The 13,661-nt window shown below is 38.7% G+C and overlaps 2 protein-coding genes across 4 annotated transcripts in view; both read left to right on the top strand.

Annotated features, from left to right (window-relative positions):
• LOC121523386 (tenascin) overlaps positions 1–2,650 on the top strand; it is a 120,340-nt gene extending 117,690 nt beyond the window's left edge. For 2 of the 3 annotated variants that reach the window (XM_041808253.1, XM_041808256.1), the window contains one exon: positions 1,845–2,650. In XM_041808253.1, the coding sequence (XP_041664187.1) occupies positions 1,845–1,931 (87 nt within the window). In that variant the 3' untranslated portion in view covers positions 1,932–2,650. The remainder of the gene's footprint in view (positions 1–1,844) is intronic. The other variant, XM_041808255.1, reaches the window with a different exon arrangement.
• Positions 2,651–6,332: 3,682 nt separating this feature from the next.
• Positions 6,333–12,893, top strand: LOC121524392 (LIM/homeobox protein Awh-like). Its single transcript, XM_041809754.1, has 7 exons — positions 6,333–6,746; positions 6,845–6,940; positions 7,032–7,234; positions 7,827–7,935; positions 9,238–9,373; positions 11,215–11,447; positions 11,969–12,893. The coding sequence occupies exons 1-7, from the start codon at positions 6,624–6,626 to the stop codon at positions 12,326–12,328; spliced, it is 1,260 nt and encodes a 419-aa protein (XP_041665688.1). The 5' UTR covers positions 6,333–6,623; the 3' UTR covers positions 12,329–12,893.
• Positions 12,894–13,661: the final 768 nt, after the last annotated feature.

Here is a 13,661-nt window from a genome sequence, read left to right as displayed (position 1 = left end):
AGAATCCTACGGCAGGGTGTGAGGGCCAATCTAGCAGAATAAAGAGGACCACTTTATTCTGAAGAAAACACGTTTCTAGAGTTTGATTATTCTGACATTTACAGAAAAAACTTTAAACTGTGAGTCTAGGTCGCTGTAAATTTACCGGGAAAAACAAAATTAAAAAGTTCACTTTTACACAGAAACCTCAGAAGTTTAAGAAATGTACCAGTTTAAGGAAAAACATCCAATCTTTTAAAAAGTCCTTCATTTACAATAGAAAACTCAGTGTTTGGTGTTTATAAGTGGAAATTTTCAAGAAACAAAAAAGGCTGTAAAAACTTTAGTTTAAATCACCAATGTCAGTTTATTTAAGTTTATTTAAGTTTATTTTAGTTATTTTTAGTTTATTTCAGTTTATTTTAGTTTATTTTAGTTATTTTTTAGTTTATTTCTGTTTATTTTAGTTTATTTTAGTTACTTTATTTTACTTCATTTTAGTTATTTCATTTTACTTTATTTTAGTTACTTTATTTTAGTTATTTAATTTTACTTTATTTTAGTTATTTTTTTACTTTATTTTAGTTACTTTATTTTACTTTCTTTTAGTTATTTAATTTTACAATAGAAAACTCAGTGTTTGGTGTTTATAAGTGGAAATTTTCAAGAAACAAAAAAGGCTGTAAAAACTTTAGTTTAAATCACCAATGTCAGTTTATTTAAGTTTATTTAAGTTTATTTTAGTTATTTTTTAGTTTATTTCAGTTTATTTTAGTTTATTTTAGTTATTTTTTAGTTTATTTCTGTTTATTTTAGTTTATTTTAGTTACTTTATTTTACTTCATTTTAGTTATTTCATTTTACTTTATTTTAGTTACTTTATTTTAGTTATTTAATTTTACTTTATTTTAGTTATTTTTTTACTTTATTTTAGTTACTTTATTTTACTTTCTTTTAGTTATTTAATTTTACTTTATTTTACTTATTTTATTTTCTTTATTTTAGTTATTTAATTTTACTTTATTTTAGTTATTTTATTTTACTTTATTTTAGTTATTTTATTTTACTTTATTTTAGTTATTTTATTTTACTTTATTTTACTTATTTTATTTTCTTTATTTTAGTTATTTAATTTTACTTTATTTTAGTTATTTTATTTTACTTTATTTTAGTTATTCAATTTTATTTTTTTTAGTTGTTTAATTTTACTTTATTTTAGTTATTTTATTTTACTTTATTTTAGTTATTTAATTTTACTTTATTTTAGTTATTTAATTTTACTTTTTTTTAGTTATTTTAGTTATTTAATTTTACTTTATTTTAGTTATTTAATTTTCTTTATTTTTGTTATTTTATTTTACTTTATTTTTGTTATTTAATTTTACTTTATTTTAGTTATTTTATTTTACTTTATTTTAGTTATTTAATTTTACTTTATTTTAGTTATTTAATTTTACTTTATTTTAGTTATTTTATTTTACTTTATTTTAGTTATTTAATTTTACTTTATTTTGGTTATTTTATTTTACTTTATTTTAGTTATTTTATTTGACTTTATTTTAGTTATTTAATTTTACTTTATTTTAGTTATTTTATTTTACTTTATTTTAGTTATCTTTCTGAGTCCAGGGCCGGGGTTCTGGCTTGCAGCCAGGTAGGGGTGCTGGTATCGTCCCATCCTGGTTCCTGGTGTCAGAACTCATCCGGTGTTTTGTTTTCAGTGGAGAATGGTGGTGGTGAGCTCTCACTACCCATGATCCCTCTCTGCTCCTACCTCTATCTGATGTTGTAAATCTTCTGACATTAACCAAAGAAAGGCTGCCAGTGTCCAGGCTGACCCCTCTGTCTGTCTGTGTCCGTGTCAGGGAATCATCTGGACCACCTGGAAAGGTAAAGAGCATTCCATCTCATTCACGGAGATGAAGATGAGGCCAGCAGCCTTCAGAGGATGAAGAGGAGGAGGAGGAGAAGGAGGAGGAGGAGGATGAACTGTTGAACACACGCTCATATAAAGAGAGTTTTTCATGTGTATAGCGGTCAGTTATCAGTATGTTACTGTAGAGTGTACAGTTTATTATCTTTTCCTCTCTAAAGCAGGGCTGATCTCTTTATTTAAAGGGCCAGTTCACCTACTTTACAGACATCACATACATATATTTAACTATAAATAAGCTCTGATAAATGTTCACCCTCCAGGTTTAGTCTTAGAGAGCGGGTCAGAGCGGCGTCGTTCTGAATCTAAAGAGTTAAACATGCAGTCAAAGGAGAATCGGTGAGATTTCAGCCTCTGTGTGAGGAGGAGCGCTCACAGACCTTTATTATTCAGGGAATAATGTTCGAAGCTTCTGTTTTTATTTGGAAACATCCAAATATTTTCTGGTTTGGATCAGAAAGTTCCAGAACCCAACCTAGACTCTGGTTCAGCCCTGCTTTAAAGCTCGGCAGCGCCCCCTGCTGCCCGCTCTAAGCTATTACAGATGCACTGCGGCCTCAGTGTTGAGAGTATTTTTGGCCCGTCACCGTGGAAACGAGCCTCAGGTGAGTGATGATGGAGAGTTCTGTCTGTGATCGTTGAGGTTCAAATGATCTTTATGTTGTCTTTGTGTAAATCTCTCCTTTTTATTTTTTCATGAGCTGCCTTAAAGAATCTGATAATAAACGACTGAAAAGACTCTGGACGCTCCTTTTGTTTCTTTGCTAGCAGGTAAGAGAGGAAATCCTGAGCAGCATAAACCAGTGAGATCAAACCTCAGGAGTGAAGCTGGAAGATCTTAAACCATGATTAGAAAATATCAGTAGAGTAGGCTGATGAAAGGCTAAACCATAAATCTGAAAAAAATTAAACACAAGTTAGTATGTTGCTAGTGTTTATATATTATTTATTTATTTATTTAGATTTTTGCGTAGCGGACAGTTTTATGCACTATGTTTGTGCACTTTTAATGAAATTATAAATTCTAAATTGCAACAAATCTCCACATCATTTTACAGCTGAAGCTCTGCATTCTGAAATAAAGCACATAAAAACAACCACTGGTATCAGAGATATTTATTCACAACTAGAACCGCCGTCTGAGGCGGCAGACCCACGCCGAAGCAGCGCCACCGAGGAACTCGCGCTCCCATTGGTTACTATGGTGTTCAAAATCCCAAAATCTAACCCCTTCTTCCCTGGCACTGTCCCAACATTCCCTGAAAGTTTGGTGAAGATCCGACTTTCCGTTCTGGAGTTATCTCGTACACAAAGAAAGATCTGGAACCCTTTACATAACAACAATTATAGAAGTATTTTTACTCTGCAGTGAGTCTATAGATATGAAAGAGTTTTAGGGCCGGTAGAAAACTGGCATGCTTTTTTTTTATTCTGCAAAAAGTCAAACTTCTGTCACTTTCATTAGAATTTTAAAAAAATGAATCCTGATTTTTTCTTTTATAAATGTCCCTAATCCTCCTCCGTACAGTTCTTAAAAGTTAAAAAAAAGATCTGAATGTTTAAATGAGTCAGTCAGACCATCAGCATCAAACTAAACCAACCTGAAAGATACGGAGCGTTAAAGGGCTGAACCCCATGAGCCCCTTAACTGACCCGCTTTTCCTGGTTTTGCCCATGATGCCACGTCTTTTTGACACTTTTTTCTAATTTTGCCATTTTTATCCCCTTTTTTGCCACTTTTTTCCCATTTAAGCTACATTTCCCATTAAATACCACTTGTTTCCCTTTTTTTGCCCATTTTATTCACTTTTCACTCATTTTTATTGACATGTTTTTGTCACTTTTGGATCATTTTTTTCTGTAACTCATTTTTTGTCACTTCTCACCCATTTTTGTTGCTTTCTGCCCGTTTTAGCCCTCTGTAACCTTCTGTTATGCCACTTTTCCACTCTCAGATTAAGGCTCTTGTAAAGGTTTTTTTCCACAGTCTGGCTCCTTGGTGGAGCAGGGCTGGGTAGCGCTGGTCTAGAGGAAGAGGCTGGATGTTTCTACCGTCCCGATGAAAGGTTTTCTAGAAGGTAGGAATGAAAAAATCAGACCAGACCACAGTCTGAGTCCTTTAAACCAGACTCATAACCTTAGAAAACGGATCCTGACCAACCATCGTGGTCTGCTGTATCTGTGTGTGTGTCTTTGTTTCTGACCACAGGCTGGTACTGGGACCAGTCCAGGTCTAGAGGTGCTCTTTAGAATTGTTATGATGGAACCAGTGTGAGACCAGACCACTGACATCAGGACCTTTCTCTATTTACATGTTTTATTTCCATCTAGCCTCAGCTCAGACAGTTTGATTGAGCCAATCAGCAGAGAGCTGAATAAACCAGAGTCAGACCTGCAGAGTCCTGATCTGAGAGAAAGAGGACTGAGTCCCTCCAACAGAACCTGCTGGGACCAGCTGTGGTCTTTCTATCCCACAGGTCCTTTTAAAATCCTTTTTTATTTTTAATTGGTCCCATGGCTGCAGCTAACCTCACCCTCCTGCTCACCAGGCGGCCAATCAGATCGCTCCTTACCTGCGCCATGAGCCACCTGGGCCTCTCGTTTCCAGGTGAGTGTCAGGAAGTCAGCCGGGACGCCGCTGGTGCTGCTGTCAGCTCAGACGCTCTGATTCTGATTGGTCGGTTCAGATCGTTCTGATTGGTCAGAGGGTGAGATGCTGTGATCCTGATTGGTCGGAGTGTGAGATGCTGTGATCCTGATTGGTCGGAGGGTGAGATGCTGTGATCCTGATTGGTCGGAGTGTGAGATGCTGTGATCCTGATTGGTCGGAGGGTGAGATGCTGTGATCCTGATTGGTCGGTGAGATGCTGTGATCCTGATTGGTCGGAGGGTGAGATGCTGTGATCCTGATTGGTCGGAGTGTGAGATGCTGTGATCCTGATTGGTCGGAGGGTGAGATGCTGTGATCCTGATTGGTCGGAGGGTGAGATGCTGTGATCCTGATTGGTCGGAGGGTGAGATGCTGTGATCCTGATTGGTCGGAGGGTGAGATGCTGTGATCCTGATTGGTCGGAGTGTGAGATGCTGTGATCCTGATTGGTCGGAGGGTGAGATGCTGTGATCCTGATTGGTCGGTGAGATGCTGTGATCCTGATTGGTCGGAGTGTGAGGAGAGAGAGAGAGAGCACCCAGGTGAGCTGTCAGAGGGAATACTACTGAGCGTGCTCAGAAACCACCCAGAGGCGTCCGTACAGCTCAGGTAAGCTCCTCTTTACCTTCTCTCCTCCGGGGCAGAAAGCTGAACAGTATATTCAGACTGAAATAAACACAATAATTATTTATTAAATGATCATTGATTGATAATTCAAACTGATCCAGTTGTTCAGGTAGCAATGACTAATGTCAAATAAATGAAAAATAAACTGTAGAGTTTACTGTTAAATGTAGCTCTTAAATTCAGCGGCATAGAGAATAAATACGACTAACAGAAAGTTTCCTTCTTTCTCTGTTTTTAATGATGAACACGTTTATTTAAAACACATCTGACGGTGTTTATTAGGGCTGGCCAATAATGGAAATGTAGATGAAATCATCATGTGACCTGCAGTTTTAAACCACAGAGGGTGGAATATCTCTGTGACCTGAAATGTGTTTTAAATTCCAGTTCAATAGTTTTTTAAATCAGAGCTGTTAATAATGCAAACATTCAAGTCCCAATATTTCTAGAATAACTGACTAAAGTTCCTTCTTTCCTTGTTTTTGAATATTTTTGTCTTCTTTAAAATAAGAATTCCATAAAATCATCATCCCTTCACTACGACTCATCAAATTTACACTAAAGGACAAAATAACTGCAATAAGACATTTCTGTTAAATTGATTGAATTTGGGGATTTTTGATTAGAAATTTTTAGACATTTTTGTGAAAATTTGAGAAATTTGTCATTTTTAGGAATTTGATTTTGTTTTTTGAGGGGTGGGGGGTTGCTTTGCTTTGCTTTGCTTTGCTTTGAAAATTTAAAAATTCTTCTTGAAAATTTGATAAATTTATTTGTACATTTTTGGGAATTTGATTTGAATTTCTTTGAACATTTGGAAATTTTAGATATTTTTATGGAAATTTTTAACATTTATTAGTAAATTTTGGGGAATGTGATTCGGGTTTCTGGGGAATTCGATTTGAAACTTTTAGGTAATTTCATGAAATTTTGAAAAACTTATTTGCAAATTTTTAAGAAGTTGCTTTAATTTTTTTTGTATTTTTATGGAAATTTGAGGATTTTATTTGATTTTTGGGGGGATTTTGATTTGATTTTTTGTTTGGTGGGGCAGGTTTGTAATTTTTAGTTATTTTCTTAGAATTTTTGAACATTTATTTGTAGATTTTGGGAGGTTTGATATAAATTTCTGGGGGAAATAGCTTTGTGTGTTCTAATATAGACTGGTTTAGAAGAACCTGGAGAATAATCACGTTAAATTCAGCCCCAGTGTTTATGAGATCATTCATTTGTCTTCTTTCTGTGGGTTTATTATTTTTGACCATCATTTACACTGTGTGTCCCATCTTTTTTGGCGTTGTGCTTACAGAGGTCTCCCAGTGAGAGGTCATGTGATCGTTATGAGTCAGTAGGCTATTAATAGCCGTGGCTGGTTTTAGCCCTCTAATGAGGGCAGTGATTGATAATTAGCCCCTCTGCCTCTTCAGGATAATCATGATGTCGCCGGATGACCCAGCCCTCCAGGACCTGTTGTATGCCAGTGACCTTGGTGACCAGGTGGAGGAGGCGGAGCTTAACGCAGACTCTGGGGTTTCCGAGGCAACGGCTGCAGACGCCGTGAGCAGGACGGAGAAAATCACAGAAATATGTTAACAGTAAACAACCTCAGAAAGACTAAATCATCTGTTTCCGTCCTCTTCTCCTGTGATCTTTAGTCTCCAGCTGCTCAGGGCTGCGCTCCAGAAACGCTTCCACTGACTGAAGCTGCACGCCGTTGGTCGGAGCAAACCCCAGAAGGCCGTGCGGATGGAGTATGTGGGCCTGGAGAGTTTTTAACAGTTGAATTCAGAAAGCATCCTCTCCTCGTTCTATGTGATAAATCTTTCTGTCTTCCCGCCACAGACTCCGGCAGCCGTGTCTTTCCAGGAGACGATGGCGTGCTCCGGCTGTGGCGAGCAGGTGTCTGACCGTATCTTCCTATTGGCTGCGGGCGGGGTGTGGCACAGCGCCTGCCTTCGCTGCTGCCAGTGCCAGTGTGAGCTGCAGACGCACCCGTCTCTGTACTGGAGGGACGGGAACATCTACTGCCTCCAGGACTACTGCAGGTCAGTTATCAGTGATTTAACCCTTTAAACAGGTGCTGTCCTCTGATTGGTCATCACACCTGAACGTAGAGAGAGGAGGACCGTCAACCTGGCACCAAAGAGCTTCCAGAGGAAATCCATTCTTTCTGTAATAACAACTTAAATGGACGGCATGACAGCTCCACAGAAGTGAAGCCAAAACATTTGGACCATTTGCGTCATGAACTCCGCCTCCTCCATGTTAACCAATGGCTCAAACCTAAATCCATTACCTGTACTGCTCCTCCAGTGTGGGCTAGAGCTCGTCTCAGCTGTCACTGGGAAGAGGGCGGGGCATAGACCATCGGTCCCAGGGCTAGCATACAGAGACAGACACCTACGGGCAATTTAGAGTCACCAATTAGCCTAACGAGCCTGTTTGTAGACTGTGGGAGGAAACAAAGTCCCTGCAGAGAACATGTAAAGTCTAAACTCTGGACCCTGTCCTACCAGGGATCCAGACCAGGATGAGGCGTCAGTGCTAACCACTGACCTCCATCAAACCTGATCTAACTCTGCAGTTTGACGTCTTGCTGTAAACCTTTACTGCTGATTTTTCTTTCCCTCATATCAGGATGTTTGGAGGCGGTCAGTGCGCTCGCTGCTTTCAGCCAATCCCAGCGTCCGCTTTGGTCATGAGGTCTGGTGATCTCACTTTTCATCCTCACTGCTTCTCCTGCCAGGTACGTCACCACGTAAAACAGTACCTGGGTCGTTAGGATCCGTTACACCAGGGGTGTCAAACTCAAGGCCTGGGGGCCCAATCTGGCCCGTGGTACAGTCGTACCCGGCCCACCAGATCACATCATATTTTCATCATAACTGTCCCACTGATCTGCAGAGTTCCTCCAGTTTAAAAATGTAAACCTGACCCCGATGATCTAAAATATCCTTCTGTCATCAAAATAAGAAAAAGTTCAAATAATTAGATAAAAAGTCAGAAATGTGGGGAAATTCATTTATGTTTACATTTCATTTCCTGATTTTGCATCTCACAGTTCTGGTTTTGACTTTTTATTTCCTATTTTGACCGTTTTAATTCACATTTTTGACTTTTTATCTTATTTTTTACCTTTATTGTTCCTCAATTTTAAATTTTAAGTCACATTTAAACCTCTGAAACTCAAAATGTATTTATTTTTCCTCAGGCTTTGACATTTTTAACCCATGATTTTGAAATTTATCTCATATTTTGATCTTTAAAACTCATTATTTCAAATTTTTATCTCATTTTTGACCCTTAAAAGTGATTCAAACTTTCTTTCTTAAATATTTGCTTTTTAAAAACATGATTTTGACTTTAAATGCCTTAAGTTTGAATTTTTATTTCAGATTTTTAACCTTTAAACTCACCAGTTTTACTTGTTTAAATCTTAGAATCATTTATCATCGGTGCTAAGGTTTTTTTTCCCCATAATTCATTGCTGGTGAAAATGAGGTTAACAGTTTATGGACCCTGTCAGACCCGCAGGTTGGACCCAGATTCAGAATGCGGCCCCTGCTGTGACTGACTTTGACATCCCTGTGTTACACAGAGACTAGAGACGATAGTTCAAGTTTAAAGGGTGTAGAACATTTAGAAATACAGATGCTATAAAAGGATTTCACCGCCGTGGACGTTTTACCTTTTTATTGATGTGATAAATCAGGCATGGGCAATAGAATTAAGATTTCTGACAAAAAATTCTCTTTAAAATCAAAGTGAAAACAGATTTCTACAAAGTAGTATCAATGGAATAAAATTCTGTAATGTAAAAAATCTGTTTTCACTTTGATAGTAAAGGGAGTTTTTTGGGGGGGGGTTTAGTCAAAAAGGCCAAATTAATCAGTCATGACTGATTAATAAAATCAGTAAAAGGAGGAAACATCCAGGGGGGTGAATACTTTTTATAGGAACTGTGTCTATGACTGCGGTTATTGATTTATTTGATTTGATTTGGCCCTTTCCAGAAAGCACAAAGCTCACTGAGTGTGTTCTTTTGCAGGATTGTGATTTAAAGCTGATGCCAGGGAACCTTTACTGCATGCAGGGACAGAACATCTACTGTCAGTCTCATTACCATGACAACGGCAGCTTCACGCTAACACACGACCTTCAACCAGAACCAAACACCAGAGACGGTGAGAGCTTTCAAAGACAATGAATGCTTCGACCCTTCTCTGTTCCTCCAACGTCTTATCCTGATCTGGACAAGGCTGCTCCACGTACAGTGGTCATTTTGGTAGCTATGTTTAATTTAAGTCTGAGTTTTAGTCTTTAAATACAAAACATTTTAGTCACATTTTAGTCATCTCTAGCCTTCTTAGTTTTAGCCGACAAAAACTCAACATTTTAGTCTAGTTTTAGTCATCACAGATCTATTTTTGTTAGTTTTAGTCTAGTTTTAGTCATCACAGATCTATTTTTGTTAGTTTTAGTCTAGTTTTAGTCATCACAGATCTATTTTTGTTAGTTTTAGTCTAGTTTTAGTCATCACAGATCTATTTTTGTTAGTTTTAGTCTAGTTTTAGTCATCACAGATCTATTTTTGTTAGTTTTAGTCTAGTTTTAGTCATCACAGATCTATTTTTGTTAGTTTTAGTCTAGTTTTAGTCATCACAGATCTATTTTTGTTAGTTTTAGTCTAGTTTTAGTCATCACAGATCTATTTTTGTTAGTTTTAGTCTAGTTTTAGTCATCACAGATCTATTTTTGTTAGTTTTAGTCTAGTTTTAGTCATCACAGATCTATTTTTGTTAGTTTTAGTCTAGTTTTAGTCATCACAGATCTATTTTTGTTAGTTTTAGTCTAGTTTTAGTCATCACAGATCTATTTTTGTTAGTTTTAGTCTAGTTTTAGTCATCACAGATCTATTTTTGTTAGTTTTAGTCTAGTTTCAGTCATCACAGATCTATTTTTGTTAGTTTTAGTCTAGTTTCAGTCATCACAGATCTATTTTTGTTAGTTTTAGTCTAGTTTTAGTCATCACAGATCTATTTTTGTTAGTTTTAGTCTAGTTTTAGTCATCACAGATCTATTTTTGTTAGTTTTAGTCTAGTTTTAGTCATCACAGATCTATTTTTGTTAGTCTCAGTCTAGTTTTAGTCATCACAGATCTATTTTTGTTAGTCTCAGTCTAGTTTTAGTCATCACAGATCTATTTTTGTTAGTTTCAGTCTAGTTTTAGTCATCACAGATCTATTTTTGTTAGTTTTAGTCTAGTTTTAGTCATCACAGATCTATTTTTGTTAGTTTTAGTCTAGTTTTAGTCATCACAGATCTATTTTTGTTAGTCTCAGTCTAGTTTTAGTCATCACAGATCTATTTTTGTTAGTCTCAGTCTAGTTTTAGTCATCACAGATCTATTTTTGTTAGTCTCAGTCTAGTTTTAGTCATCACAGATCTATTTTTGTTAGTTTTAGTCTAGTTTTAGTCATCACAGATCTATTTTTGTTAGTTTTAGTCTAGTTTTAGTCATCACAGATCTATTTTTGTTAGTTTTAGTCTAGTTTTAGTCATCACAGATCTATTTTTGTTAGTTTTAGTCTAGTTTTAGTCATCACAGATCTATTTTTGTTAGTTTCAGTCTAGTTTCAGTCATCACAGATCTATTTTTGTTAGTTTTAGTCTAGTTTCAGTCATCACAGATCTATTTTTGTTAGTTTCAGTCTAGTTTTAGTCATCACAGATCTATTTTTGTTAGTTTCAGTCTAGTTTTAGTCATCACAGATCTATTTTTGTTAGTCTCAGTCTAGTTTTAGTCATCACAGATCTATTTTTGTTAGTCTCAGTCTAGTTTTAGTCATCACAGATCTATTTTTGTTAGTCTCAGTCTTGTCTAGTCATTGAAAGGCTGTCGATGAACATTTTTAGTCAGCGTTTCTAGTCGATGAATTTAAAACTGTCCAAAAGTCAAGAGTAAGACCAAAATGCCAAACTATAGACTTTTAGCACAGTACCAAAACTCTCCTGTTTTAAACAGTTCAAAATCAGGCCTCAGGTGAAGGGGAGGAGTCTGTCAGCAATCCTGAGCCACGATTGGATGACAGAGGGGCAGGTGGGCGGAGCTACAGGAGGACCAAACGGATGAGGACTTGCTTCCGGAGCGAGCAGCTCAGAGCCCTGGAGATGTACTTTGCTCAGAAACAAAACCCCGACGGGAAAGACTGGACCTGCCTCGCTCATAGAACCGGTCTGCCAAAGAGAGTCCTGCAGGTAAGACGGATGGTAGATCAGGGGTCATGAACTTTAAACTTTGACCTAAATATTTCTAAGATGGTCAGGGAATTATAGATCTTGTGTATCTGATGTTATAATGTCTATCCCGCCCCAGCCTGGACAGCCTAAGAGACCCGTTTGTTAGTGGATGCCAGTATTACATAATCACTCTTTCCCACTGTTTACCCATGGTAGTCAGCCATGGACAGCGTTATATCTCTATCTAGTCAGTGTTTACATTAATGCCAGCTATGGAACCAGACTTTTACCCATGATCCTTAGCAGTCGTTGGCCCCACTCTGTGATTTTACCTGGTCCTCTGCTTCATGGCTGAGTTGCTGTTGTTTCTAGACTCTTCCACTTTCTAATAATATCACTGACTGTGGAATATCATACACATCTTCAATGTGATTTTCTGGTCAAAGCTCTGGCGTGTTTCGTCTCATTTCAGTGACATTTTCAGACTTTAAAAAAGAGCGAACTGTCCCTTTAAGACAGCTTCCTCCTTTCTCTTTCAGGTGTGGTTCCAAAACGCTCGGGCCAAACTCAGACGCTCCCTCTCCTCCGAGGACTCCCAGGTGAACTCGCCCTCTGCTCTCCAAAGACCCGTAACCATGCCAACCAGGTCCCCGCCCCCAAACTGCTCCACACTGGACCAATCCGGTTCCTTCCCCACCAGCACCATCGACCATCTTCAGCTGTCTCTGCTCACCTCCCCGCTCAACGACTCGCCACCTTTCAACCTCCGCGACTTCTACCTGGACTGCCTCTCCCAGAATGCACCAGGGTGTGTCTCCTCTCTGGAGGACTTTGGAGAGGAGGGAGGGGCAGAGGGAGAGGTTGATGCTGATAATAACTTTAGACCACATTACTGCTAGGGTCGGGTAACGCGAGGCGAAAGTAATAACGCCATAGCTGAACAGTGATAAAAACAAAAACACATGAGAACAAAATTATTACCCTCCCCCTTAAAAGAGTGGGTTTTTAATATTTGTAAAGACGTGAGAAACAGCACAGAATTCTGAACAGCTTTTCTAAACATCGACTTTCATTGTGGATTCTAACATTATTTTAATGGGGGTCATCATGTAGACCCTGGTAGTCCTAAAGGGGGTCCTCATGTAGACCCAGGTAGTCCTAAAGGGGGTCCTCATGTAGACCCTGGTAGTCCTAAAGGGGGTCCTCATGTAGACCCAGGTAGTCCTAAAGGGGGTCCTCATGTAGACCCAGGTAGTCCTAAAGGGGGTCCTCATGTAGACCCTGGTAGTCCTAAAGGGGGTCCTCATGTAGACCCTGGTAGTCCTAAAGGGGGTCCTCATGTAGACCCAGGTAGTCCTAAAGGGGGTCCTCATGTAGACCCTGGTAGTCCTAAAGGGGGTCCTCATGTAGACCCAGGTAGTCCTAAAGGGGGTCATCATGTAGACCCTGGTAGTCCTAAAGGGGGTCATCATGTAGACCCTGGTAGTCCTAAAGGGGGTCATGTAGACCCTGGTAGTCCTAAAGGGGGTCCTTATGTAGACCCTGGTAGTCCTAAAGGGGGTCCTCATGTAGACCCTGGTAGTCCTAAAGGGGGTCATGTAGACCCTGGTAGTCCTAAAGGGGGTCCTTATGTAGACCCTGGTAGTCCTAAAGGGGGTCCTCATGTAGACCCTGGTAGTCCTAAAGGGGGTCATGTAGACCCTGGTAGTCCTAAAGGGGGTCCTTATGTAGACCCTGGTAGTCCTAAAGGGGGTCCTCATGTAGCACCTGGTAGTCCTAAAGGTGGTGATGTCGACCCTGGTAGTCCTAAAGGGGGTCCTTATGTAGACCCTGGTAGTCCTAAAGGGGGTCCTCATGTAGACCCTGGTAGTCCTAAAGGGGGTCATGTAGACCCTGGTAGTCCTAAAGGGGGTCATGTAGACCCTGGCAGTCCTAAAGGGGGTCATGTAGACCCTGGCAGTCCTAAAGGGGGTCATGTAGACCCTGGCAGTCCTAAAGGGGGTCATGTAGACCCTGGTAGTTCTGTGTCCACACTAAAATAATGTTAGCTAAACTAAACCTCAGATGTTTCTAACAGCTGTTTTTGGTTCCTGTCTCTGTTTTCCAGCATTAAAATGTGATGTCTCATAGTTTGGTCCTCATCTGGAGGTCTATGGTCAGACTTTAGAGTTCTCTAACCTCAGTGTAGGTTCATCGTTTCTTTTCTCTGATGGTGAATTTGCTGCTAAATTT

The sequence above is a fragment of the Cheilinus undulatus genome, linkage group 16 (assembly GCF_018320785.1).
Source record: "Cheilinus undulatus linkage group 16, ASM1832078v1, whole genome shotgun sequence".
NCBI classification, from domain to species: Eukaryota; Metazoa; Chordata; class Actinopteri; order Labriformes; family Labridae; genus Cheilinus; species Cheilinus undulatus.
This window is presented reverse-complemented; position numbering and strand designations above follow the sequence as displayed.